The 27,286-nt window shown below is 35.1% G+C and overlaps 2 protein-coding genes across 2 annotated transcripts; both read left to right on the top strand.

The window, feature by feature from the left end:
- Positions 1–720: 720 nt before the first annotated feature.
- Positions 721–2,784, top strand: LOC145332643 (uncharacterized). Its single transcript, XM_080177653.1, has 3 exons — positions 721–925; positions 1,613–1,881; positions 2,298–2,784. The coding sequence occupies exons 1-3, from the start codon at positions 837–839 to the stop codon at positions 2,765–2,767; spliced, it is 828 nt and encodes a 275-aa protein (XP_080033779.1). The 5' UTR covers positions 721–836; the 3' UTR covers positions 2,768–2,784.
- Positions 2,767–20,129, top strand: LOC145332642 (uncharacterized). Its single transcript, XM_080177652.1, has 21 exons — positions 2,767–3,365; positions 4,355–4,486; positions 4,946–5,045; positions 5,501–5,954; positions 6,770–6,865; positions 7,128–7,220; positions 9,271–9,369; positions 9,815–9,922; positions 10,438–10,526; positions 10,948–11,113; positions 11,354–11,500; positions 12,703–12,801; positions 13,176–13,282; positions 13,860–13,961; positions 14,806–14,908; positions 15,130–15,192; positions 15,722–15,789; positions 16,225–16,306; positions 16,966–17,065; positions 17,933–18,068; positions 18,474–20,129. Exons 1-21 carry the CDS (start codon positions 3,173–3,175, stop codon positions 18,529–18,531), a joined length of 2,595 nt encoding a protein of 864 aa, XP_080033778.1. The 5' UTR covers positions 2,767–3,172; the 3' UTR covers positions 18,532–20,129.
- The last annotated feature ends 7,157 nt before the right edge of the window (positions 20,130–27,286 follow it).

Genomic DNA, 27,286 nt, shown 5'->3' with positions numbered 1-27,286 from the left:
TATTGCAGCATGTACCATAACATGTGAACGTTTCCAAGGATGATTTTTCCAGAAATATTTATAAACATTCCCTACTGGCCAAACAGACCACAATTTGCAGTGAGTTTCAGTGATTGTGGACCAGCTTGGTTTTTTTTTCTTATTCATCATGTGTTTTTTTCTGAAAATATCGTTTAATTATGTTTTTAATGACGAAAAAATGATTTTCATGAAGCCGGTTTGTTCAAAAAATCCACATTTCTTGTATTTTCCTTGTTTTAATTGTTAAATATGAATTGATTTTGTATCTGAGAGATTTGTTGTATTATTTAATTAAGTAAATTTTTGGATATAAAGTGTTTATTTGACGTGACATGTCATTGGAAATTAATCTAAACACATACCTAATTGATTTATTGTATGTATAGTATATAACCTTATGTACTGAAGTTTTAGAGATTGCTGTTAGTATTTCCGTGATAACTAAAGTAAAAATATCTACTCCTAATTTAAAGGCTCAAAACTCACACCTTTTTCGGAATTCTGCTAAATCTACCTTTAATGTCGGTGAGATTTAAATTAGTATTTAGTTGATCTCTTTATTCGTTTAATCGTGGCTAAAACGGCCAAAACCCTTTTAGGTTTTTATTTTAGGATACAATGTTAAGGTAACCTATTACTTTGAACGATAATTTACAACATTTTATGACTTCTAGGCATACGATAACCTAATCATTTATAATATCATATATATTTTCAGAATTAGCAAGCATGGCTAAAGGTCATCAAAATCTCTGATTAACCCTGCAACAAACACTCACATACACACACGCACTCTCATTAACCCTTGCATTAAAATGGAGTCGGGTGGAGGTGGGAGGGAGGAGACTTTCCCTAATTTTCTGGATTTGTCTGAGGGCCTCCATCCTTTGGAGGATAATCACAGGTAAGAAAACTATTTTACGCCAGTCTGTTTAAGAGGATTTTTGGCTATTTTTAGGACAAATCTGTCATCATTTACGTAGGAATCAACTTTTTGAAACATATTTTTGCATTAAATCATGTGAAATGATACAAAAAAAACATTTTTTCGATTTCTAGTGACAGCAACTTCCGGCTAGAACCGTTAAAAAACGTTTTGGAGCGGCATAGAGTATTATGTGGAGAAAGGTTTCGTGACGGATTTGCCCTTAAAATAGCCCAAAAAAAAAATGGCTAAACGACTGAGCCGCCAGCCGTTAGCCGTTACTTTTCTAACTTTTTGTTCAATTTAGGGAAAATAGACCTATCAAGGATTACTCATGCCAAGTTTCGTAAAGAAATTCGGATTCTAAGTGCCATTTTATCATTGATTACGAGATGGTTGGCATTAACCCCCCCCCCCCCCCCCCTTTGGCATGTCATATTGTAAAACAACTAGTTTTTATTTCACAATATTGAACAATTGTATGCTTAAAATTGTTTTCATATCCATTTTAAAGATTTTGATCTTTCTGGCATTACCTTCAATGCATTAAGATACCAAGCAATTACATTTATTAAGGGTTTTCCATTTATCTTTATTAAATCTCTTGCAACCTTAAGGCGAATTGTTATATCAATTGCTTTTTTGATATTTTTATTTTATTTTTAGAAATATAATTCATTCCTTGGTGAAACCGTCTGAATTACCGTTACCGGGAGTTACAGGCCTCGTTTGGGAGACTCCTAAACGGCGGTCACCAGAATGCGAGTTTGGCGAGGCTACGGCCATTCTAAAAACGCTGAAACTCAACCCGAACGCCAGAGCGTTTGAGTTTACATCGCCCACTGGAAGTACAGGGAGTGCCAGCGGAAATGCTTCTTCAGGAGAAAATCCGCAAGTTGCGGAGAGTAGTTTCCCGCCGGCTCCAAACGTTCAAGGTGAGAAATAAATAAATGAAAAAGAAATAAAATTGTACATTTACAAAGAAAAATCAAAAACAACTAGTTTTTTTTATTATCTTTTCATGCTCCAAAAATATTTATGTAGATTGTCATACCTTTGTTATATCCTCCACACCTTATAAAGTATATTCTTACAAAATGTGCAATTAAAATTTTTTATTGTTTTCTCATAATTTTATCTTAATAATCTAAGTTGCAACTTATGATTTAAACCTTTGTTAAAAATGAATACATAACTTTACGAACTACAGAATCTTTGGATTTCAAGAAAAAATTACCTAAACTTAATTCATAGGTATCTAGTTATTTAGCTTTTTGTAGATTTTTTTTATTTTCTTAATTAATCAAAAATATTTAATGAACCGATCCCATTGATTTTGTTGTGTTTGCAGGCATGCCAAGCAGTGTGAACGAGAAGCCGCCACTCGCCAGAAAGCTGAGCGCCTCATCCGCTCCTTTTGTACCCTGCAACAATATTCCTAACATCCCTCTGCCATTCCCCAGTGCTGTCTCACATGCACAGACCATTCACATTAACCAACTAACCGCCAACATCAATTATCACGGGGCAGCGCAACATTCAGCCCCCCAACCGCCGATTATGCCGGCGGCTGCTGTGATCACAACCCAAGTTGGCAATTCTGTGCCAATGATGTCACAACCACCAGTTGGCAAGGTTGTTTCCTCGGCAGCTGTGGTGGCAGGCAGTGGGCTGCCACCACCGTCTCGTGGCTCAGGCGGCCCCTCATTGCCGTTTACCGTTAACGGCGCTTTCCCTGAGTTTATTAACCAACAGCATCATGTTTACCCCAACCCTGGACAGATGGGATTCCATCCGCCTACAGTTGTTTATCAGGAATGAAAATATGACTTAATGATAAGAACCATGGAGTTTAAACGTGATTAGATAATGCCTAAACAAACACTTTATGCATACCATGTTACCATACTTCTAAATTTTGCATAGTAATATTGAACAGCTTTATTAAAAGGCTTTACTGGATAATTTGTTCATTTCTGTAGTATATACCTAAAAATTCTAAGTTAATGCCGGGCAGAAACAGTTCATAGATTGTATTACTATTCATCATGATCAATATATAAAAAAAAGTTATCCTGGGGGGGGGGGGGGATAACTGTAAGGAATAGGTAGAAAACGAATTAATGTCAGTCATTTAGATCAAAAAAATTATCGTTCATTAACATATCCATGGTAAATTGAGTCATAGTTTGAATCCATTAGGGACCCGCAGCAATAAACCACACCATGTACCACTATCCCCTGGTATCAACAGCTCAGCACAACCTCACTCCAACTACTTACACACAACAACATCAACAACAGACTGTGGCCACAGAGCAACAGCAAACTAAGTACACAGGCCCACCAATAGTGTCAGTGAAAGAGAAGCTTGAAGCCCCCGATGCTGACGAGAATCCAAAACAATATAATAATTCAGGGGCGGAGATAAAGATTAAAAGAACAAAAAAGCAAAGAAGTTAAGTTTTTATGGTAGCAATAACAAGCTAACAAAAAACTATCTAAAGTATTTACATTTTTATCAAACATCAAATCCTAAATTACTTAAAATTCTCTACACGAGAATGTTCATTGTGATATTTTTACTCAAGGGTGGGAAGGGTAAGCGCATGTGGAAGAAGGGCATGGACAGTGGACACCTAGGGGGGGGGGGGGGGGTTTAATGCAGTATTCAATGGCACTTAGAATTTGAATTTCGATCTAAAATTCTGCAGGAGTAATCCTTGGTAGGTCTATTTTCCTTAAATCGTTGAAAAAAGTTGAATAAATTTCAGACCAAAATTCGAATTCTAAGTGCCATTTGTACAATGATTACGAGATGGTTGCATTAAAGACCCCCCCCCCTTTTCTTGAAAACAAAATAGTGTATAAATAATATAATAAACCTATACCATTTACCAAAATTTGAAAATACCTTATTTATTATGAACACCACTCTACACTTCATTCTTACCACCCTCTAAATGACCCGTGTAAACCCCAGAAATAAAAAGGGGGGGGGGGGGCGAAAGTGACACTTTTTGAAACCAAAACTAAAAGTCAAAGGAACTCAACTAAAAAAAGAGTTACAGGTCTGACATTTTGCATGGCAGTTGCTTTATAGGGGTACAATATGGAACTGTGAAGAAACGGCGTCGCAACCGCCGAAAACCGCCGAGAAAAGGCAAAAAAAATTTCGGCGGGAAACGGCGGTTTTCGGCGGTTGCGTCGCCGTTTCTTCACAGTTCCATATTTTACCCCTTTAAAGCAACTGCCATGCAAAATCTCAGACCTGTAACTCTTTTTTTAGTTGAGTTCCTTTGTTGACTTTTAGTTTTGGTTTCAAAAAGTGTCACTTTCGCCCCCCCCCCCCTTTAGTGCACCTAAATATATTTACTAACTTATAAAATCTTTACCTCAAATGAACAGACCAATACAACACGGGTGAAGTGTCGTCTCAGTACAACAGTTACCACCAAACCTCAGTGAATCAGCCTCAAATGGTCGGTCAGCAGCCAAAATTGGGCGGTCAGGCAGAAGTTCTGCACTTTATTAATCAAGGTAGATTTAATAAAAAATATTTGTAGGACCAAGTTCTATGCATTTTAAGAATATATGACACTGCAAGCACTTTGTAAAATGTCCAATAGAATCAAGTATTATAGTTAAAATATCTTAATAAATAGGTAGTTTTGGAATTTATTACAAATGTATATTACCTATTTTATTTCAATATTATGAACTACGCTTCGAGAAGCCTCTAGGGGTAGGAGGAGGAAAAGTCGACATCATCCCATTTTAAATTTGAGTTTCTAAAGATTAAAAAAACATTTTTTTTTGGGGGGGAGGGGTGTAGACACCCTCCCCAAAAATAGTTTAAAACCTTCCAAGGACCTATAAGAAGCTTCACTGTAATATCTGTTCAGCGGTTAGCGAGATCCTTCTGGACAGACAAAAAACGCTTACTACTTTATATAATAGGATAATATGTTTTTTTGTTGAATTTCTTATTTTTTTAAGGTTATCACAATACGAGTCCGAACCAAGGACAAGCTGCAGCAGATGTCGGCAATCTACAATATAACATTGTGGCAGCTGCTAGCAACTCTAAAGCCGCGAGGAATATATTTCAAACCTAAATTTTTGATTTATTCATTGCTTTTAAAGTAATCTTTTTTTTTCTCCCCTCATAAATTGAGCTGTAAAAGGCAGCATTTTACATGTTGAGGTTTTTTTTTATTCTCACATTTAGTACCTATATCTGACACGCTGCTTTTTATAGCCTGTCCTTTAGAAAAATGATGGAGGGGGGGGGGGGGAGGAGGGTTGGCGTGGATGTAGTAAAGTAAAAAAGTATATAAAGTAAAAAGGTTATTTGTCTGTAGCTTAAGCTATTATTAGATTTTAGTGTATGTAATAGCTTAAGGCTATTTTTCTGTTCTTCCCTAACCTTTCAAATACATAGCCTTAGATGATATTGGTGCAGCCGCTAGTATAATATATATTAGTAATTGATTCTTCATTGACCTATCCTTTGCAACGAAAGATTTCAAGAAGAAATATAAAACTTTTTAGTATTGATGTCTCTATAACTGGAAACAGTCAATATCCCATGAATTACAATCAAAAACCTTATCTACCACCTTTCCCATTACAACCTCAACAACAACAACAATCAGCTGTTCAACAACAACAATCAGCTGTTCAACAACATCAATCAGCTGTCCATCAACAGCAATCAGCGGTTTATGTGCATCAATCAACTGTTCGTCAGCAGCAACCCGTTGTTCATCAACAACAATCAGCTGTTCAACAGCAACAATCTGCTCCTCATCAGCAACCACAATCAGCTGTTCAACAGCAACAATCAGCTGATCGTCAGCCGCAGCAAAATCATCACCAGCAGAAACAAACAGTTGTTCAGCCACAGCCAGCTGATTATCAACAGCCACCATTTGCCTCTCCGGGCAAGGCTGTTGTTCACACTCACATGTCTCCCAAGGAGATCAGATTTAATGATGTAGACCAGGTAGGGTTCATAGATTTAACTTTAGTTTTTTTCCTTATGTCTAACTCCTGCCGGCAATATACCTGAGCTGGATCTTTAAATGTGTAGCCGTTGCCGTCGCCACTGCCAGAGCTGCCAATAAAACACTGATTTTTAAATGTTTGAAGTTTTTACGTATTATTATTACTTTTTTCTTCATATTTTTACTGAAAATTCAAAAAGTGGTTGTGATTTAAATCCGTGGCCACGCGTAGCCAATTTGATTTCAAGGTCGCTATTAGGTTAGTGGCTGTACCTCTGGCTGCGGCAACGGCTACACATTTAAAGATCCAGCTCTGCAGTGCCCTCACCCTGCAGGGCTACACATTATAAAATGACCAACAATGAGAGGGGGGTTTCAGTGATAAACAAAGCACTTTCAAAGAAATAGCCGTAAAGAGGTAGTTTCACGAAATGCATTTGAACTTAATTTAGTGAACCGCATATTTTATCCTGGTTAAATGGTTAAACTACATTTATATGACATATATTTGAAAGAATTTTAATTTTCTACCACGTAGTTTTTAAAATATCAAGACTTGAAAATCGTCACAAAAAGACAATTTTCAAGTCGTAGTAGAAAATTGAATTTATTTCAAATATATGCTACCTATATAAATGTAGTTAAACCCATAAAATAGGAAAATATATGCGGTTCACTAAATTAAGTTCAAATGCATTTCGTGAAACTACCCCTTTAACATTTTAAATTTGATAGAAGGCTAATATTATTTAAAATACCTATGCTTTTATATTTTCAAAAGTTTGTTTATAAATTACGTATGTATCGTATTTAGGATGTAATTGTTGGACTGACCAGTCCTAAATCAAGAAATGAGGAGCAGCAGCAACATTTTGATACATCCATCTCTTTTGGCAGCTATGATGAACAGGTAAAAAGGACAATCCTGATATAAATAGTTGGATCATGGAAAGAAAACGAAGTAGCGGGTTTCGTCGCATTTTCTTTTGTTAGATTATTTTAGCCTTGGTTAAGGATTGCCCTGCAGGGGCTAGAAATTGGAGTAAGGCTTCTGAAAATACTTCGTTTCCTTTCCATGATCCAAATAGTTTACAAATCTCAAATATCAAATTTTAATAGGTATTTTATTTTACTACTTTTACTATAGAAAATAATAAATATGATGGTTTCAGATGTCTCTAGAAGCCGAGCCAATGAAAGAAGACTCTTGGAGTTTACATGAACAAAATGAGGATAATCAAGATGAGAGTTATATGAAAGAACAGGTATTTTTAAAAGTCTTTTTGCATCCATTTTTGCTCGTTAACGCATCCATCTTTAAACCCTCCTGCTTGCTTTTTAAAAATAAGCTGAAATTTTAAGTGCCCTTAAGAGTCCTCTAGAAGCGTAGCCGTTAGTATTTTATAAAAGAGTCATCCTTATGTAAAAGTCTCTTTGTGTATCTGTCTGTCTGTACTAAAAGATCTCACTAACCACTGACCTCCTATTGAAAATTTTTATTGGTTCCAAACTAGAAGTGTCTTAACATATTAGAAATTCATTTATACAGATGGGGTAATTTTGTTTATCATCATTTAGGATGTTTATCATTTTAATGTCTTGCCTTATCCCTTAACATATTTAAATGAATTATTCGATTTCCAGTATATCCCTTCACCCCCCCCCCCCAAAAAAAAGGGTTATAAAAAAAAGGATAAAACCATTCATAAGAGCAAAGCTCTAAAATCTAAGGAAGGACAAACAAACAAAAACTCTTGAAGATTTGCAAAATTGCGTAAATACAGGATACTGTATTATCAGATAAATAGGATAATTGTTTCATACAAAAAGTTGTTGTCAAAAAGTTAAAAATCTTTTAATGCAGACTTTCTGATAATGATTTAGAGTTGCTACGCTATCCAACTGGTACCTAATTGTTATAGAAATCAGCATTATAAGTTTTAAATCGATGGGACAATTCTAACATGTACTAATGAACGAACAGAGCTGACTGTCAAGGACAAACGGACGTCCAACCATATTAAAAAAAGCTTCGCTCTAAAAAGCATATCGCAATAAATATAAAAGAATCCTATATACCAGAACTAGCGGCTACGCCCCTAGAGGCCTCTAGGGGGACTTGAGGAGAGTCGAATTTAATAATTAAATTAAAGAAAAGAAAAAAAAAATTTGGGGAGGCGACAATTTTTTAGGTATAGTTTTTTTTTCATGTTTTTGCGGGGGTCCTATTTCTGCAAGGTCTATGCTTGCGGTGTCTGAACTCTGCGAGGCTACCCTTACCCAATGTAACCTAATCTAATCTGACCTAAAGTAAAATACAAATACATAAAACTGCCCCCTCCCCCACAATTTAATTTTAATCAATGTTTTTGGTGATAAACTAGGCCTTATCTTCTACCTAACAAGGATGACAACATCCATAAAAGCGAAGCACTGAAACGGTAGGACAAACGGACATTAACACTTGTATAGTATCTGAACTGAATAATCAGAATTTAAAAGTATAAGAGTCGAAGCAAAATTGTAAGTAAATATGTTGAAAAACTGCTTGAAGCAGGACAGGGGTGTATATTCTACATGGGATCCCCTGCTCAGGGGGGGGGGGGGGGGAAATAAAAAGTAAGTGGTTGAAGGGGAAAAAAATGTAAAAATTAAGAAAACTGAAATTATTTTTTCCATTTCCCCCCCTCCTTGGTGAAAAAACCAAAAAAAATGTGTGGTAGGAGGGATAAAATAAATAAAATATAGAGCTCTTTAAATATTTTTCCATTTTCCCCCCTTCTTGGTGAGAAAAAACTAGGGGGGAAAAAAAATAAAAAAATTTGTAGCAGGGGAAAAAAAATAAATCTTGTGCAGAATATACACCCCTGAAGCAGGATAATATTTATGGACATACTTACATTTTTGGACTTGATTATAGAGTTGCTTCGCTTATAATATTGTTCTTTGTTGTCCCAGGAATCAATTTACCAAAAATCAGATCAAACGGATAATTAGAACACTTGAAAATTTGTTGTTAAAAAAGTAGAAAAATCAACATGTTTAAAATGGACGTACGGACATTCTGTTAATGATTATAGAGTTGCTACGCTTTCTAAATCGTACCCAACTACTACAGGAATCATCATGCAAAGTTTGAAATCGATAGGACAATTCTAACATGCCTAAATTAACGAATAAAAGCTATCTATCTCGGACGGACGTACTGACGTACGGACGGACGTACGGACCGACCCTAATTATAGAAAAGCTTCGCTTTTAAAAATACACCTTTAAATGACATTTTATCAATGTCTCAAAATTCTTTTATTTTAGACTGGTATGGATGAGCCTATGCAGCCTCAGCCAGCAGTTGTTGAAAACAAACCAGCAGCAGCTACAACTTGGGCAAACCTACTTTTTACTAAACAACAGGTCAATAAACATATATTTTCAATTTGACGTTTTTTACAGGATGATTTGGCTTATTTAGAAAGGGTAAACTTTACTTAAAGTTAAAACTAAAAGTGAAACCTTGCGATTTAATTTCATATAGTTTCACTTATTCTAACAATTAAAAAATTTTGTAGTGTCATTTGTATGTCCCTTGAAACCTCTAAAAAGATGGTCGCGAAAAAGTTTAATTGTGTTTTCCACTTTTTCACACTATCTAATTTTGGCTATAACTTAGCCAGAAAAAATTACTCTTACAGTTTAAAAATCGTTTCACTATCTCTACACAGTAAGTATTCAACAAACATGGCAATTAAAATACATTATACACACACACATGAATAAAGTTATTCTTGTAAATTTCACAATCCATTTGTCAATAATAAAATTGTCCCACAATGATTAAATATTCTTTTTTTTTCTTCAGGCTGCGTCGGATAAGCCAACTGCCAGAATCCAGCCGTTTTCAACGGCTAATGTTGGAACAGCCAGCCCGAGTGGGGCAACAGCCTCACCTGTACCTCCAGTGTCCCAGGTATCCGTGTTTGATCCAACCCATTCCCTGCGTCTCTTCTTCAATCTCCATTATTTAACACTATTATCATTAAACAGGAGATAATGTGTAATTTACAAAAGGGATATTTGTATGAAGTGCATTTATCGAGTTTGATTGCAAGCTTAAGTTACAAGAATACCATCTAACATATATAATTTTGTATTTCAATAAAAAGCTATCAATTAGGCTCCACAAAAATAGTAAGTTGTTTTTGTGAAAACAGGACAGCCATATAAGTTTCATATTTCCAAAGAATATGATATTCAAGTCTTTATTTTTATAAAAACTACCTGGTAGAAAATTTAAATTCTTTCAAATATATGTCTAATAGATGTAGTTTAAACTATTGAACAGAAAAAATATGCAGTTCACTAAATTCAATTTTAAATGCAATTCGTGCAACTACCCCTTCAAGTTTAACTGCATTTCGTGGAATTGCACCCTTACACTTCCATTCTCATTAAATTGTAATAATATTATTTGTTTTATTTCAGGATGTAGCTGACACAAAGTCTCGTGAATTTGCGGATTTTCTTATGAAATACAAGCTTAACCATCATTCTAGTCCTCTTCTACCCGCAGGAAAATATTATTTCCAGTCTCGCTTTCAAACGTATTAGATGGATTAGAACCGGTCATAAGCCATACTGAAATATTATGTATAGTATGTGTATATCCAGATTTCTACAATATAATTAAAATATGCAATCCTAAGGTTAAAACCAGTTTTTTTAGTCCGTGCTTCGGCATCTCGGGGCTAAAGAAAGTGGTTTTCATAAACACTTGTCAAGAGACTATTGCAATTTTTAAAAGTCAAGAAACTGTTTTTGTATATTGTATAAGTAACATTTATTGGATTTTTTCTTCACCATGTATCTTTTTAATTAATTCAGCCAAAATGGGATTTTCTTCATACTTTAGCAAGCTTTTTTTTGTACATTTACCAATTAGGTATTAGATACCTACACATAGTAATATAAATAATATTAATAAAACCCTGCAGGTCTGTCTAACCGCTCCAACTGGTGCTTTGTTAACGCTATCCTACAAGCCCTGGTGGCCTGTCCACCCTTTTTCAACATGTTTAAATCCATCAACCAACAGTTTGGGGTAGCGGGGCTTATCGGCACAAAGACAGCCATGATTCAGGCTATACTTAATTTTATCAAGGTAAGAATTATAGAAAAGTAGCGCAGCTACCTTCTTAAGATTTTGGCCGGCCGCATGTTTGTAATTCGATTTGTGCAGTAAGTTGTCATATTGTATTCAATTGCTTTTCAGAAAATGAAGTAATCTCTAGTGAGGAATAATACTTGTACATAAACTTTTATAACATTCTAATTAAAATCCAGAGAGATAGCTAGATATCTTATTACTTTTATGTTAGATTAACACTCTTTAATATTTAAGGAATTTTCACCACTCGAGGCCAAGACACGACCATTAATTAGCAAAGTTAAGAACAGAAAAAAGGAAGACATAAATGTAGCCCCGTGTTTGGAGCCAGCTTCGGTCTATAAAATGCTGCTCAACCTTCCTCAGAAAGATTCTTTCCAGGTTAGCTTATTTTGGTTATTTTTTTGCTTGTAGTTCTAACTTTCAATACTCAGAATGTCTTGTCAATAAATTTCATAAAATAATATATTTATTTCTCTGTAATGATCTTTATATTACCAGCGCAAATTTTAGGATACTTTTTTTGCAAGATGGGAGGGGACATTGGACTGTAAAGTTATATTACCACGTTGAGTAAAATTTTTTGGATACTTTTATTGTATTTTGATTGGTTAGTTCCAAATTAATAGTGTCCAACGTTGCAACCACTAATTTTAATCGAGAAGAAGTAGTGTTCTAATCCCTTAAGATCCCTGGCTTAAATTTTACCACTTTACATTTGTATGGGGTTACATATTGATGATATGCAATTTATGCAATTGTGAATGTGTCTTTACATTCTTTATTTTACACATCGTTTTTGACCGTGTAGTGCCATTTTATACTAGCAACAACAAGCTTTTTCTAATAAATAGTATGCCTAGTCATAACCTGCGACCTTGGCTTAACACGTAGCGTATCCGTTCGTCGTCGGGGCGATGATAGGTCTGAGACTTGGCTCAACACCGCGTCAAAACTAAAGACATTAAAAATAAAATCTACTGCTTGTCATATGACCGTCATTAATAGTTAGAATAGGGGTAATGCCTTTGCCCAAAACAGACACAACTCATTAGGACTTCTAGATAAAGGTCGTGCAATCAAAGAGTTGGTTGTCAATGTTTATTTAATGTCACCTTACTTAGTACCCTGGGTGATTGTGCGCGTTACACTGCAATTCACATGCAGAGTTAGTTTAAGTTGGCGTGGAAAGAACTGTTACCCGAAGCGTCATCGTGCCTCCAAGAGGTTATCCCTATAATCATACATGCAGAATTTTTCAGCTCCTCAGTTGCGCTAAGTGGCCCCTCTCCTCCTTTCAAAGGGGTGGCCACTCTTTTTGATTGGGTGGCCCTTTATAAGGAGGACAAAAGTTGGGTTTAACTTGGGTTGCTCTTCATAAGGAGGACAACAGTTGGTTTTTACTTAGGTTGACTTTCATAAGGAGGACAAAAGTTGGGTTTTTACTTAAGTTGGCATTCATAAGGAGGACAAAGTTGGGTTTTAATTGAGTTGGCCTTCATAAGGAGGACAAAAGTTGGGTTTAACTTGGGTTGCGCAAACCCAACTAATTCATGTATGATAATCATATGGAATATATTAAGGTTGTTGAAGGAAGGCAAGAGGATGCAGAGGAGTTCTTAACTTGTCTCCTAAATGGCCTCAGCGATGAGATGACAGAAATTATAAAACTCGTGCCAAAGGAAAATAAAGATTCTATCATATTTTTCCTTTGTTAAAAGCATTAAAGCTTCATTTTTTTCACTCTTTATTATTAAGTCAATAATATTTACTATCCTGGCTCATCGGATACATAATAAAGCAGACACACTCAAAAATTAAAAAGGAATACTTAGCAGAATAATTTATTTTTGTTTATACAGGGTGTTTTTTTTAATGGAACAAAAGTATTGCTTAATATAGCCCACTTGCCTTTCTGGTTCTCATTTCAGTGAAACTTTTAATAGGTCCAAGAAAACTCAAATTGAAAATGGGGGGTCCACTTTTCCTCTCCCAACTTAAGTGCCCCTAGAGGCAAGTTTCAATGCTATAATAAAAGAATCTGTATTGTGACTAGAAGGAGCGTATTGGAGGCGAGGGTGTGGAATGTGATGACTACGAGGCCACTGGATTTGTCCAGGATGAGGTCCACAACAGTATGGAGGAACAGGAGGACTGGAAGGAAAGAGTTTTTACATTCTGTTATTGTGAAAATTTTGTTCAGCTAAATTTTTGTGATGGAAGTAAATTATTAAAGGGCCCCTGAAAATTACAACTCTATTGGTATAGCGGAAGCAAATTCTAAAGGGACATATGGACGCACAAACATTGTTCTACTTTGTATTAAAGATAAAAATATTATATATTATTTTTCAGTGAGAGAAAAAAAGCCTCAAATGTTTTTCTTAAATCAATATAATGCTCATTTAAGATTTTGTTATGCAGGAGAAGCTTACATTTGCATACATTAAGCCTATTTTCCGGAAGCACTTGAAAGGTTTTAGAAATCATGTAAAATAAATATTACAAAATAATAACTTAAAAGATAAACTTGATAAACGAAGCTGTTGAGTTTTAACGCTTTTCAGATGTTAGATCTTGTAGGAGTCCTCCTGCAACGTTATAAATCAAAAGGACAATTATGACATACCTATATAACGTTCAAATCTACTCTTTACGGACGGACCAAACCAAAAATGGATGGAAAAGCTTTGCAAAAAAAACTTAAAACAGAATGTAAAACCTGATTATTTGAGCAGGAGGTATCTGCCCGTGGCAAGCACTGTGTAACAAGGAGGGTTGTCAGCCAGGATACCACCACTAAGGGGACACCCATTCAGAACCTAGCCCTGGGCATGTGCAGGTAAGCTTATAGATAGATAAAAAATATGGATAGATAGACACAGACATACAGACAGACGGTCTAAATAATGTATGTTGAAAATAAAAAATTGGTGTATATCCTAATAATAAAAATATTCATTATAAAATTGCGCAGGGTTAAAGTTTATTTTTTGTCTCGACTCTCGAGTCAAATAATATAATATATTAAAAAAAAAAGGTGCATGTGCGAGAAAAGGGGGAGGCGGATGTGCAACTTTTTGAAACCAAAAGTAAAACGTGCATGATCTCAGCCCATAACAGAGTTACAGCTCTAAAATTCGGCACAGCAGTTGCTTTTGTAAAGAACAATATGGAACTGTGTAGAAACGGCGGCGGAACCGCCGTTTCCGCCGAAAACCTCTTTTATGGGCTGAGATCATGCACGGTTTACTTTTGGTTTCAAAATGTGGCACATCCGCATCCCCCCTTTTCTTAGTGAATTATGGGTCAATATCCAAAGGGGACTAAGCACGAATGAAAGCAAGTGATTTTAAGAACTTTCCAGCATTAAACTTAGAGTATTTTTTGGTGATTAACTTTAAAATGATAAGCATTTCTTTATGAAATATCATTAAATGTTTTGTATGAGTATAAATTGTTGTTTCAAAAGTTTTGACAAAAAAGTATAAATTATGCCAAAAATGTCTAACATTTAAAAAAAATTCATATAAAATCATGGTGAAACTGAATCTTTTAGACTTTAGTCGATACAACACTATTAAACACAAACCGAGTATATTCACTATAAAATGCTCAGGTTCACTGCTGGAAGGTGTGTAGTCCTCTTTCAATTACAGAATTATTCATGTTTATTTTATGTTAAGATCAAGTCTAAGATGTGAAAGTGGAGAGCTTAGTGCTACTCTACAACCCTTCTTCACCCTACAATTGGACATTCAAAATCCTGACGTGAAAACCCTCGATGAGGTAATCTTCTAGTTTTTTAATATCACAGCTGCCAATTAAGCAAGAGTTTAAAGAACGTTCAATATGAGTATATAAAGGGTAATGATTATTTCTTTCACTTAAAAGATTAAAGATCGAAATCGATAGGGCAATTCTAAAGTGTCTTCCTCGCGGTTTGGACGAATTTAGACAACCTTAGTATTAAAAGGTATTTTGTTTATTATCGAATTGTCTTTTTGTAGGCATTGTTGAAAAACTTTGACTCTGAAGATATCGAGGGATATAAAAACCAGAAAACAAACCAAGTAAGTAAACTTTTAACAACAATAATATACAAAATGATATAGAACAAAAAATTGTAGCGAAGCATCTTGACTGAGAAAAAACGAGCAAATCGGTAGAAAAAGAGCAAAACATACATACAAACGGTCAATTTTATTTGTGTAGTACAGATGATCAGCGGTCATTCTAATTAGTTTACCTCGTTAGGGCGGGGGGTACTCCTTTCATTTGAAGAACACATCTGGATAACCCAGGAACAACATCAGCTTGTAATAGGATGAGATAACTATTACCCACTTAGGATATTTGCTTTACATGTTAATAGACAACCAACCCTTTGTTTGCACGCCCTTTGTTGGTAATGCAGGGTAAGAGTTTCACCTGTTTACGGGACATCCCTTCTTTTACATTTAGTGCCATACGCCCAACATATCAGTATTAGGAATCATTTTAAAGTCTCTAGTATGACCCTGTCAGCAAGCATTCACGCTATAATGTACGCAAATGCCGCGTGTTACCTCTTAACTCATTTATTTTTTCGTTTTTGCGTAGGTTGTAAAAGCTACCAGAAGCCTGAACTTGGAGGAGCTACCTGCAATCCTAATTCTACACATGAAAAGGTCAGTATTCTATTTGTTTTACTAGCGGTTACGCCCCCTAGAGGCCTCTAGGGATACTTTAGGGAAGGGGGTATGGTAGGGGATGTTAAAATGACCCCCCCCCTTTCAGACTTCAAAAAGTGAAGAATTTTATTATGGGGAGAGTAGATTTTTTTTGGGGCTCATTTCTCTTGAGAGATTTACCCTTAAGAAACTCCACTTATAAAAAGAACCATATAATTCTAGTGCTTAGTGCGATTCTAAGCTACAAACAGACACACAAACACATATTATAGACATCCTCTTTCAGACAAAAAATCCCCTCAATAAAATTCATTATTGAGTGACACTAGTATTAACTCCGTTACAATAGATTTCTGAAAGTGTGTCCAAAAAAAATAATCTTCGTTCTCAAACAATTTTTACTGGCAATATTTTAATCTTTAATTTTTTTAGATTTGTTTACGATGCCAAGACAGGGGGTGTCCAAAAAATCATGAAGCCTGTAGAGTTGAACCCTGACTTGGAGATACCCAAGGTATGTGGAAATGAACATGTGTTGGGATGTACGTACGGACAAATAATAATAAACCAACGATAGATTTATTACTATAGATAGTCAAGCAGCCATAATAGATTTATCACCTTAGATGGTCAGTCAAATCCAATAATCTTTCTAACATTACAACGTACAGATCATGCCCGCACACTGTTTTAAGCGGCATAAGAACGCCTACAAATAATCTGGAATAGCCATAAATCAATGATGCATAATTAACTCGCAGTGCAGAGAAATGCGCGAAAAGGACCTATTTTGCGCGTTGTTTCTTCAGTGAAGCTTTCCCTGTGCATCATTGGATCTTGGCTATTCCAGATTATTTGTAGGCCTTCTTATGCCGCTTAAAATGGTCCGGGTATGATCTGTACGTTCAGCCGTTTGGCAGCTAGCAGCCTTTAAAATTCATAGATTTTTGGAAATATTGATTACCAGCAATATTTTACCGTGAACTGCAGTAGATCCAAATTTTTAACATTCAACCCCAGGCATTTTTTGAGATGACCCGGGGGAGAAGATTTTGTTTCGTTTTGAAAAATTTTCTCTAAATTAGAACCTTATCGGTTCAGCGGTTACTGCAATTATGGATACAAATCAAGATATAGAAGAAGATTTGAATTACATAATACTGTTTATTTCAGACGGTTCTTTCAAACGAGACTCGGAATAAGTTCAGCCAGAAAGAGCGAAGCTACAAACTATTTGCAGTTGTCTGTCACAATGGACGCGAAGCTACTAAAGGTAACTATTGAGCATTAGCAATCAGCAGCGTTTCGGAGCCGTTTGATTTTGGTGCGGCTCCGGTTCCAGCTCCGCAAAGCCGTCTGTGATGATGGCGGCTCCGGATTTGGCTCCGGCTCCTACCTAAAAATCAAGAAAAACTCGACATATTTTTTCCCACGTCTATTTTTGACTTTTGAAGGTTTTAAAAGTTCAATTTTTGATAAAATTGGACTTGAAAAACATAAAAGGGGCATTTGCACATGAAAAAACAGAGTTACCAAATTATAATTTATAAAAAATCTCTTTATTTATCTAGTCCGGAGCCGTTTTTTAACGAAAGTTACGGCTCCAGCTCCGGCTCGAGCAAAATATGGCGGCTCCACGGCTTCCGGCTCCGCAACACTGGTAATCAGGGATCAAAGGGATAAGACAACGGTCTCAAAATTGTAGAGTAGAGTAGCTGCCGCAACTGAACCTTGATAATTGTAACTAATATTTTTTAGGCCAATCTCTAACTATATCTGAAACAAATGCTTTATTTACTCTTAAATTCCATCGAATGCTTTGTTTTTGTCATGTTTATAATAGAGTGTAACAAATTCTTTGTTAAAGTCACAATTTTAACCAATATAGGTATAACACAATGGCAAGCCACTTATCCTTTCTACATTGTAACAGGGTTGTTAACCCATAACCCAACCAAAAAACAAAACCCGTTTTAGGTAGATTATAAAACCCAGTGGGTCTTGTGGGTTTTATTCTTATTTTTTAACGTTTCTTATTAACCCACAAAAAAACGTTTGCGAACCGGCTGGTTTTGGGTGTTATTTCAAAAACCCAAAGTTTTTAAATACCCTTCAATAATGTAACAAATGGTTTGTTTAGGTCACTATGTAACTGATATCTACCACAGTGGCTTTTCAACCTGGCTGCATTGTGACGACGCACTGGTCACTGAAACCGCTATTGAGAGTGTTCTCACCCCTTCACAAACGAGCACACCTTATATCCTTTTCTACAGGTAATAAACAAAGATTAGAAGTAAAGGTAGCAAGAAAATTAAACAATAGATAGAAAACTGTTTAATGGATTTGGATAGTGTCTTAGTACTTTGATTCGAATTTTTCCACTATTAAAATGTTTTTACAATTGAAAATATTAGAAAAATTCTGTCTTAAACTAAGATCAATTTATATGGAGTTCTTAATTTTAGGCAAGCTTCACATATTCCAGGGGATGGATCTAGTGTATTATATTTTTTTATCACGACTAGGTATCGTTTTAGGCTATTTTTCTAACCATACTTGTTCAAATACAGAGCCCCTTAGTGCAATGGGTTTTACCACTAGTATATAAATAAAGTATCTAATTATAAATCAACCTTTTATAAACGGCAAACATTTATTAAAATATTATTCATTTCTAGGCGACTCGATACAACCCTCAGAAAGGACAAGAAGGATTTAAAGGAAAACACTAATTAAGTGAACAAACATAAACAAAATTGTACGAATTATTATGCCATTGATTGTTAAGTGAACTACAATAAACACTAAAAATGTGTACGTTCTGTGTACTGTCACTACCCTAAAATTGTACCCTATACAGTTTACTAAATGTAAATAATTAAAATGTGTGCTATAATTTAAAGTTTTCCTTCAAAAAGATTTAAATGGTTAACATTTGTTTGTTAAATATGATAGATAGATACTACCTAAGCAAATTTAAAAGGTTTGATTTTTAAAGATAAACCTATTATATTAATTTTGGTCAAAATCATTATTCAATTTGCATAATTGATTGTATTAAAATGTTACTAAAATGTAATAAAAAAACGTACCTGTTAAAAAAAAAAATATTAGAAAGGCCATAATATTAGCCCGAAATTTTATTGTATTTTGATGTTTTTTAGGGATACTTATAAAGCATATCTTTGATTTTAAATGCTACTTTTGCATAATTTTTAATTAGCTTTTCATGATTTTTTTTTTATATCTTATTATATTAATATTTATAATCTTAATTTAATATAAAATGTAAAAATGTAATATTTGGGAAGGTGAATATTGTAGTTATCCCATATTCTAGTGATGAAGAGCAGTTAGAATTTGAGCTTTTCATAAAGATTTATGTATTTTATGGAGTTAAAATTTGATTACGAGATGTTCACAATAGACTACCCCTTTGCTATTTGTATAAAGCCTAAGTTGCCTTAAGTTAATCTTATATTATAAACACAAGTTTTTGTATTTCTGTAAAAATGTAAAAAGAAACTTAGTCCTTAAAAGTCTCCATTAATTTTTGTTGCTAGGTATTAAAAATGTTTTTATATTAAAAATATGTTCTTCTGTTATATTTGATTTGCATATCCTACAGTTTGTGATTAATAAGCTTATTTTAAAAAAAAATACCTATGTAAATAATTCAAATTTTTACAAAGCTTCAATTATGTTCAAACAAAAAAAGAAAAAAATCTTTTTAAAAATAAATTTAAAGAAAATTTAAATTGCCTTTCAGAAAGAAATATTTTTTTACTTTTCTACTCGTATCTTCAAAATATAATTTTATAAATAAAATGGCAATTTAAAAAAAAAAGGTAATAAAGTTGTTATTTATTATAAAAAGCCAATATAAAACTGTGTGATTAACTAGTAATCAGTAATAATGTTTAATGTAACAAGTATAATGTTCATACGTAGCGCCGCAAAAGTAAGCTATAGTCTATATGACATGTAGTTGAGAAATTGCACAGCTAGTGTAAGCTTGTTTATATGTTTGTGTACCATTCTGATCAAAGTGTGTGTGTGTGTGTGTGGGTGTGTGTTCTAACTGGACACAGCAGTAATGATTTGGAAAGTATCAATACACGGATTGAATAACGTCGCGACGTACGTACAGATAACCCTAGTTATAGAGTAGCTACGCTTTCAACACCTGTAAATATATATAAAAAATGTTAAAATTAGTTATATTAGTGGTTTTCTAAATTTTATCTTAATTGAAAGAAGTCATCTTTTTTTTGAAGACAATTTTTATAATCAATATTATTATTAAGCTTATAATATATGTTTGTAATTATTAATTGTTTTAACTTTTATTAGATAGATAAAAAATTTGGGTTGCATATATGGACTTTATTTATTGGTCAGTTCGTTCAAGCTGCAAGCTGGTTAAAAAGAGTATTTCGACTCTTTTTTTTTTTTCATTTTTTTTGTTACTAATTCATTGACTGTTGCTGAACAAAACAATTTGCAATGTCTTTTGTATGACACTGAAGGTCAGCAAGTACATCTATATAAATATGCGGAAGTATAATTTTTGCAGTAACGTTATTTTACGGGTGGGAAAATATTTTTATGTTTTAGTTTTAACACGCAAAATATGTTCAATAAACCTGGGATTCTATTACTCTCACTTCATGGAAAAACTAGCTGCTTAGCCCCTAGCCACTAGGGGCTTTGCCCCAAGAGGTATAATTACATCTTTTATTACGTACCCAGCCAAAAAAAAATGCGAATGGATCTCAAATTTTTGCCATTAAATGGTGAATTCACAAAATTCGTAAAAATTCTTTTTTGTTTTTGAGTAGGTTGGGGGTGTCCCACCCTTCAAGAAAGTAGCCTAAACCACCACAGGACCAGTAGGTATATTTCCTAAAGAGTAGAATCAGATTGGTTCAGTAATTACCAAGATCTTAGGGGACAGACAGACATCGTTCTGACAAACTGCACTTATCCTTGTTTTTGTTCACAAGACTATATGACACTGCTATAGTTCTGGATGCACTTATTCTTGTTTATGTTCACAAGACTATATGACACAGCTATAGTTCTGGATGCACTTATCCTTGTTTTTGTTCACAAGACTATATGACACTGTACTATAGTTCTGGATGCACATATCCTTGTTTTTGTTCACAAGACTATATGACACTGTACTATAGTTCTGGATGCACATATCCTTGTTTTTGTTCACAAGACTATATGACACTGCTATAGTTCTGAATGCACTTATCCTTGTTTTTGTTCACAAGACTATATGACACTGCTATAGTTCTGGATGCACTTATCCTTGTTTTTGTTCACAAGACTATATGACACTGCTATAGTTCTGGATGCACTTATCCTTGTTTTTGTTCACAAGACTATATGACACTGCTATAGTTCTGGATGCACTTATCCTTGTTTTTGTTCACAAGACTATATTTATATATTATGCCTTGGGTAGCCCTATGATGGGCATAGGCTACGGACAAGGTCTCTCCAATTCTTCTTTTCCTTTGCTAAGGCAACAGCATCACTCCATTCCATCTTCAAATCAATCATCTCTTTCTCCAACTCTCTCCTCCAGGTGTTCCTTGGCCTTCCTGGTTTCCTTTTCCCCTGGTGGGGATTAAAGTGTAAGGCCTGCCTAGTAATATCTTGGGGACTTTTTCTTAGGGTATGTCCTAACCATCTCCATTTTCTTTGCTTTATCACTGATCTTATATCTTTCATGTCACTTCTCAGAAGCAAATCTTTATTTGATATGATGTTAGGCCAGAAGATTTTATGAATCCTTCTCAGGCATTTGTTGATGAAAGTCTGGAGCTTAGTCTCATGGGTTTTATTTAGAAACCATGTTTCAGCTCCATAGAGCAGAACAGACATGACATTTGAGTTAAAAAGTCTTAACTTTGTGCGAACAGAGATGGTTCTTGAGTTCCAGATATTGTTTAGGCAAGCAAAAGCTGATCTAGCTTTACATATTCTAGCCTTAACATCTGCATTTGTTCCACCATATTCATCAATTTTACTGCCTAAGTATTCAAATGTGCTAACATCTTCCAAATTAATGTCGCCAATCTTTATTGGTTCTTGAGATGTGGCATTTATTCTAAGGATTTTAGTTTTGGGAACATTTATATTTAATCCAATTTTCTTGGAAGTTTCTGCAATCCTATTCGTCCTTCTCTGCATTTGATGTCTGGTTGTAGAGAGTAAACCAATATCATCTGCATAGTCCAGATCATTAAGATGATCAGTAACGGTCCACTGAATACCATCTCTTGCTTCACACTGTCTCATGATCCAGTCTATAGCAAGGAGAAAGAGAAAAGGGGAAAGGAGACATCCTTGTCTGACCCCAGTTTTAATAACAAACAGATCAGACAGTTTCCCCTTGAACATCACTTTACCACCACCATCTTCGTACATAGATTTGATAATGTTGATGATCTTGATTGGGATGCCATAGTGTCTCAAGATCTTCCACAGTGATGTTCTGTCCAGTGAGTCAAATGCTTTTTTGTAATCTATAAAGTTTACAAAAAGCTGAGAGTTCCATTCCTTAGATTGTTCTATTATTATTCTAAGTGTTGTAATTTGATCAATTGTTGATCTATTTGATCTAAAACCAGCTTGATTTGGTCTAAGCTTTTCATCAACTTTAGTTTTGATCCTGCTTAGAATAATTCTGCTTAGAATTTTGCCGGGAACTGATAAAAGCATGATTCCTCTATGATTTCCACATTGAGTCAAATCTCCTTTTTTTGGTAAAATGGTGATGTGACCATTTTTCCAGTCCTCGGGACAAATCTCATTATTCCAGATTTTGTGTATGAGGGGTAAAAAGGACTTGGCTGAGAGTTCTATGTCGGCTTTTAATACTTCAGCAGGAATATTGTCAGGACCAGCAGCTTTGTTATTCTTGAGAGTCTTTAACGCTTCCTTGATTTCTTGCAGGCTAGGGGGCTCAGTGAGAATATCAAGTGTATCTTCAGAAGGTGGGATATCAACTTCTTCTTCAGAAGAGGGTACATTTAGGATATCATTGAAATGTTCAGCCCATCTGTTCAGATTATCTTCATCAGTTTTCAACAGATTACCTTGTTTGTCTCTGATATGTGAACTAGATTTGTTGAATTTACCAGTCAGTTTTCTGGTGATATCATAGACCTCTTTCATCCTATTTTGTCTTGCAGCATTCTCAGCTTTTGTTGCAAGTTCTTCAGTGTAGGATCTTTTATCTCTTTGAGCGCTCTTTTTAATGGCCTTGCTAAGTCTATTGTAAGAAGCTTTGTCAGCCTCATTTTCTGTATCAAGGACTTTCTTTCTCAACTCTTGTCTTTCATTCATAAGGTTGATGGTATTTTGAGAAATCCATGGTTGCTTTTCATTTTTCTTGAAACCTAGATATTCCTTACTGACTTCATTATAGACAGTTTTGATTTCTTCCCAGGATTCTTCAACAGTATCATCTTCAGTGGGTGTCAAGGCCTCAAAACGATTATGAAGGTTAAGCTTAAAGGTATTTAGCTTGTCTTGATCTTGAAGAGCACTTATGTTGTATTTAATCCTTGGGTTTTGGGCTGATTGTTGTTTTTTAAGTTTTAGCTTAACAATGGAAGAGAGTAGAAAATGATCCGAGCTTACATCTGCACCTCTTTGTACTTTTACATCAAGAAGGGATCTTCTGAACTTCTTGGAGATGCATATATGATCAATCTGGTTTAAAGTAGCTTGATCTGGTGATTTCCACGTGGCTGTATGAATCTTCTTGTGAGGGAAAAGGGTTCCACCTATCACCAACTTATGCTCTGTACAAAAACTTACAAGTCTGTCTCCATTATCATTCATGGAACCAAGTCCATGTCTACCCATTACTTCCTCCATGTTTTCATTGTTATCACCAACTTTGGCATTGAGATCACCGATGAGCATGGTAATGTCCTTCTCTTTTTGACCATCCCTGTAAACTTTGTCAAGTTGGTCATAGAAGTTGTTCTTGACATCATCAGCTTTATCCTCAGTTGGGGCATAGACTAATATTAGCCGCAGATTTATCCTCTTGTTAGAGGTTTTAAAATAAGCTTCCATTATTCTTGGGCCATGTGGTAGCCAACTTATCAGAGCCTTGGAGGCATCGGCTGTTAGGATAAGTGCTACTCCCTGGTGGTGACCTAGTGCCTCATCTTGTTGGCCAGAATATAGTATTCTCATGCCTGAGAGATGTTTGAAGTCACCACTTCCAGTCCATCGTGATTCAGTGATGCCTAGAACATCAATCTTGTACTTCGTCATTTCTCTAATAATGTTTTCTACTCTTCCTGCCTGGTACATTGTTTGTACGTTCCATGTGCAAATTTTGGTTGATCTACTAGAGTTGAGGAGCCTCGGTCTACCTGGTCTGCTAGCAGTTTGCCAGCCGGACGTCATATTGTTGTTGCCAACAGCCTCAGTCATTGGATCAGAAGAATTTCCCATACTTTCCTCTGTTACAAGGGTTGTATGAGGGGTACCTTGTTGTATTTCTGTAATAAAGTTTTTCTACGGGCAGAGTTATTAGCCCTGCGCCAACCTCCATTACTGTGGAGTTTCAGGGATGACTGTTAGACTGGAGCCTCATCACAAACCCGTCTGACATGGTAGGACCTTCTCAGCATGGCTCTGGAACTCATTGACCCTCGGGCAGGTGGAACTACGTGCAAGCCATCATCCATCTCCACCTTTCACAAGACTATATGACACTGCTATAGTTCTGAATGCACTTATCCTTGTTTTTGTTCACAAGACTATATGCCACTGCTATAGTTCTGGATGCACTTATCCTTGTTTTTGTTCACAAGACTATATGACACTGCTATAGTTCTGGATGCACTTATCCTCGTTTTTGTTCACAAGACTATATGACACTGTACTATAGTTCTGGATGCACTTATCCTTGTTTTTGTTCACAAGACTATATGACACTACTATAGTTCTGGATGCACTTATCCTTGTTTTTGTTTACAAGACTATAAGACACTGTACTATAGTTCTGGATGCACTTATCCTTGTTTTTGTTCACAAGACTATATGACACTGCTATAGTTCTGGATGCACTTATCCTCGTTTTTGTTCACAAGACTATATGACACTGTACTATAGTTCTGGATGCACTTATCCTTGTTTTTGTTCACAAGACTATATGACACTGCTATAGTTCTGGATGCACTTATCCTTGTTTTTGTTTACAAGACTATATGACACTGCTATAGTTCTGGATGCACTTATCCTTGTTTTTGTTTACAAGACTATATGACACTGTACTATAGTTCTGGATGCACTTATCCTTGTTTTTGTTCACAAGACTATATGACACTGCTATAGTTCTGGATGCACTTATCCTCGTTTTTTTTTGATAACTGTAAATCTGTTGCATATGCTTACACTTGAATTTGTCCCCCCAAAAAACCTACAATGGTTTAAAAAGTACAAGTTTTAACTCTATATTTTCCTTTCAAAAGCTAAACTAAAATAGGCTGAAACCTGCCAATTATCAATATAAAGCATCTAAAAAAAATTGGAGACTTACTTTTATATATATCTAATTCAGAGAAGGTTCTTGTAAGTTACAAAATTTCTTAAATACTAGATAATATAGTAATGACAATCTTTCATTTTTAGGATTCAATTCAAAGGTGCTTTGCCTATAGTATTGTACTTTGTTGTCCTAGAAATCATTCCAAAAATCAAACAAATTGGATAATTATAACATACAAAAAGTTGTTGACTAAATAAAAAAAACACCATGTTTGAAAAGAACGTACGCACTCTCTGGTAACGATTATAGAGTTGCTACGCTTCCTAATTTGTTCCCTACTGTTATAGGAATCATCATGATTGCAAAGTTCAAAATCAATAGGAAAATTTTTACATGTCTAAATTGACGTAACTAGCTATCCGTTACTGATTATAGGAAAGCTGCGCTATTAAAAATGTCCAAATAATGTTGAAATAGACCATTGTGTAAAATGTTCCATATGATTCAAATCTTGGGTCAATATGTCATCATATTGTCGTGATAGGGCTCAAAAACTTTCATCCCAAGTCACAAAAAGAAATTTCTTTGTTGAACATATTTTTAAAAGCGAAGTTGTTTTTCTATAATTAGGGTCCGTCCGTAACGGATAGCTTTTTTAGATAATTTAGGCATGTTAGAATTGTCCTATCAATTTTAAACTTTGAATGATGATTCCTGTGGTAGTTAGGTACGATTTAGAAAGCGTAGAAACTCAATAATCGATTATCCGATTGATGTAATTTTTGGATTACTGATTCCAATTACAACAAAGTACAATATTATGAGCGAGGCATCTCTATCAAGTCCTAAAAATGTCAGTATGTCCCTGAACAGAATTCTGTATTTAAGAAATTTTGCAACAAATTTACGTATAATTTTGTCAAAATTTGTATATTCAGTTCTTACACTCTACAAGAGTTAATGTTCAGGGAGTAAGGGAGGGGACAATGGATCAAATATTCAATTTTTAGGAGTCTCAGACTTTGGAGACTGGCTTAAAGGGAATGTGCAAGAATTTAGCAGTTTCTGACTGAGTTTGGGGACTTGCGCATAGAATGCCGCTACTCGTTATGTATGTTTTGAATATTGCAGACGGGGAGAAGGGATAAGGGAAGTGGGGGGAAGGGAAATAAACACTCGTTGTGTTAGTTTGGAATGTAGCATACGGGGAGAAGGGAAGTGGGGGGAAGGGAAATAAACACTCGTTGTGTTAGTTTGGAATGTAGCAGATGGGGAGAAGGGAGGTGGGGGCAAGGGGCAAGGAAAAAAAACAGAATAAAAAGGGGCAGTCATATTCTTGCTAGCAGCTGGCCGGGTCCAATAATCTTTTAATATAAAAACCACACCAAAAAACCTCAATATATTTCATCAAAAACAAGTTGTGATTTCACTTTACATGACGCTATGGAAATCTATTATTTAATTAACAATCCCTTTATAATTTCCTACAAATTTATTGAATTAAACTGGATTTCATGCCCTTTCTTTGATAACTCTTATATTGAATTAATTGCCCATTGTCCCCTCCCTTACTCCCTGGTTAATGTTCGTCTGTCATACCCTTTTAGAGCTTCGCTTTTATGGATGTTGTCATCCTTGTTTTTTTTTTAAATTTCTTAAGGTAGCGCAAGGACGACTAAAATGAAGGGAGGAATATGGGTCAATATCTCCTTTAGAAAAAAAATATTTACAAAAACATGTTGCATTTTACCCTTTCCCCATAAAAAATATGTAATCTCATGCTGGATGAGCCAAAGTCTTCCCAACTTTGTTGAGGGTATAATCCAGAAAGGGAAGTAAGTTCGGTATTTTTTCTATGAAAAATTAGTTGAAATGTATTAACGTTTGTAAACAAAATATGCTTAGCTAGCAATACTCTTACTGAATACTACTGGACAGTATTTATAATGTTGTTGG

This window comes from Acartia tonsa, chromosome 11 (genome assembly GCF_053477335.1).
Source record: "Acartia tonsa isolate MP-2025a chromosome 11, ASM5347733v1, whole genome shotgun sequence".
In the NCBI taxonomy this organism is placed as follows: domain Eukaryota; kingdom Metazoa; phylum Arthropoda; class Copepoda; order Calanoida; family Acartiidae; genus Acartia; species Acartia tonsa.
Note: the sequence above shows the minus strand (reverse complement) of the source record. Positions and strands in the feature narration are given on the sequence as shown.

What these genes read in the sequence shown, in the direction of transcription:
- LOC145332643 (XM_080177653.1), top strand. Translation starts at nt 837, where the DNA reads ATGGAGTCGGGTGGAGGTGGGAGGGAGGAGACTTTCCCTAATTTTCTG. An exon ending in CCTTTGGAGGATAATCACAG is followed by an intron (nt 926 to 1,612) that starts GTAAGAAAACTA and finishes TTTTATTTTTAG; the next exon opens with AAATATAATTCATTCCTTGG. An exon ending in GCCGGCTCCAAACGTTCAAG is followed by an intron (nt 1,882 to 2,297) that starts GTGAGAAATAAA and finishes TTGTGTTTGCAG; the next exon opens with GCATGCCAAGCAGTGTGAAC.
- LOC145332642 (XM_080177652.1), top strand. Translation starts at nt 3,173, where the DNA reads ATGTACCACTATCCCCTGGTATCAACAGCTCAGCACAACCTCACTCCA. An exon ending in AGAGTTATATGAAAGAACAG is followed by an intron (nt 7,221 to 9,270) that starts GTATTTTTAAAA and finishes CTTTTATTTTAG; the next exon opens with ACTGGTATGGATGAGCCTAT. An exon ending in TGGACGCGAAGCTACTAAAG is followed by an intron (nt 17,066 to 17,932) that starts GTAACTATTGAG and finishes TGGTTTGTTTAG; the next exon opens with GTCACTATGTAACTGATATC.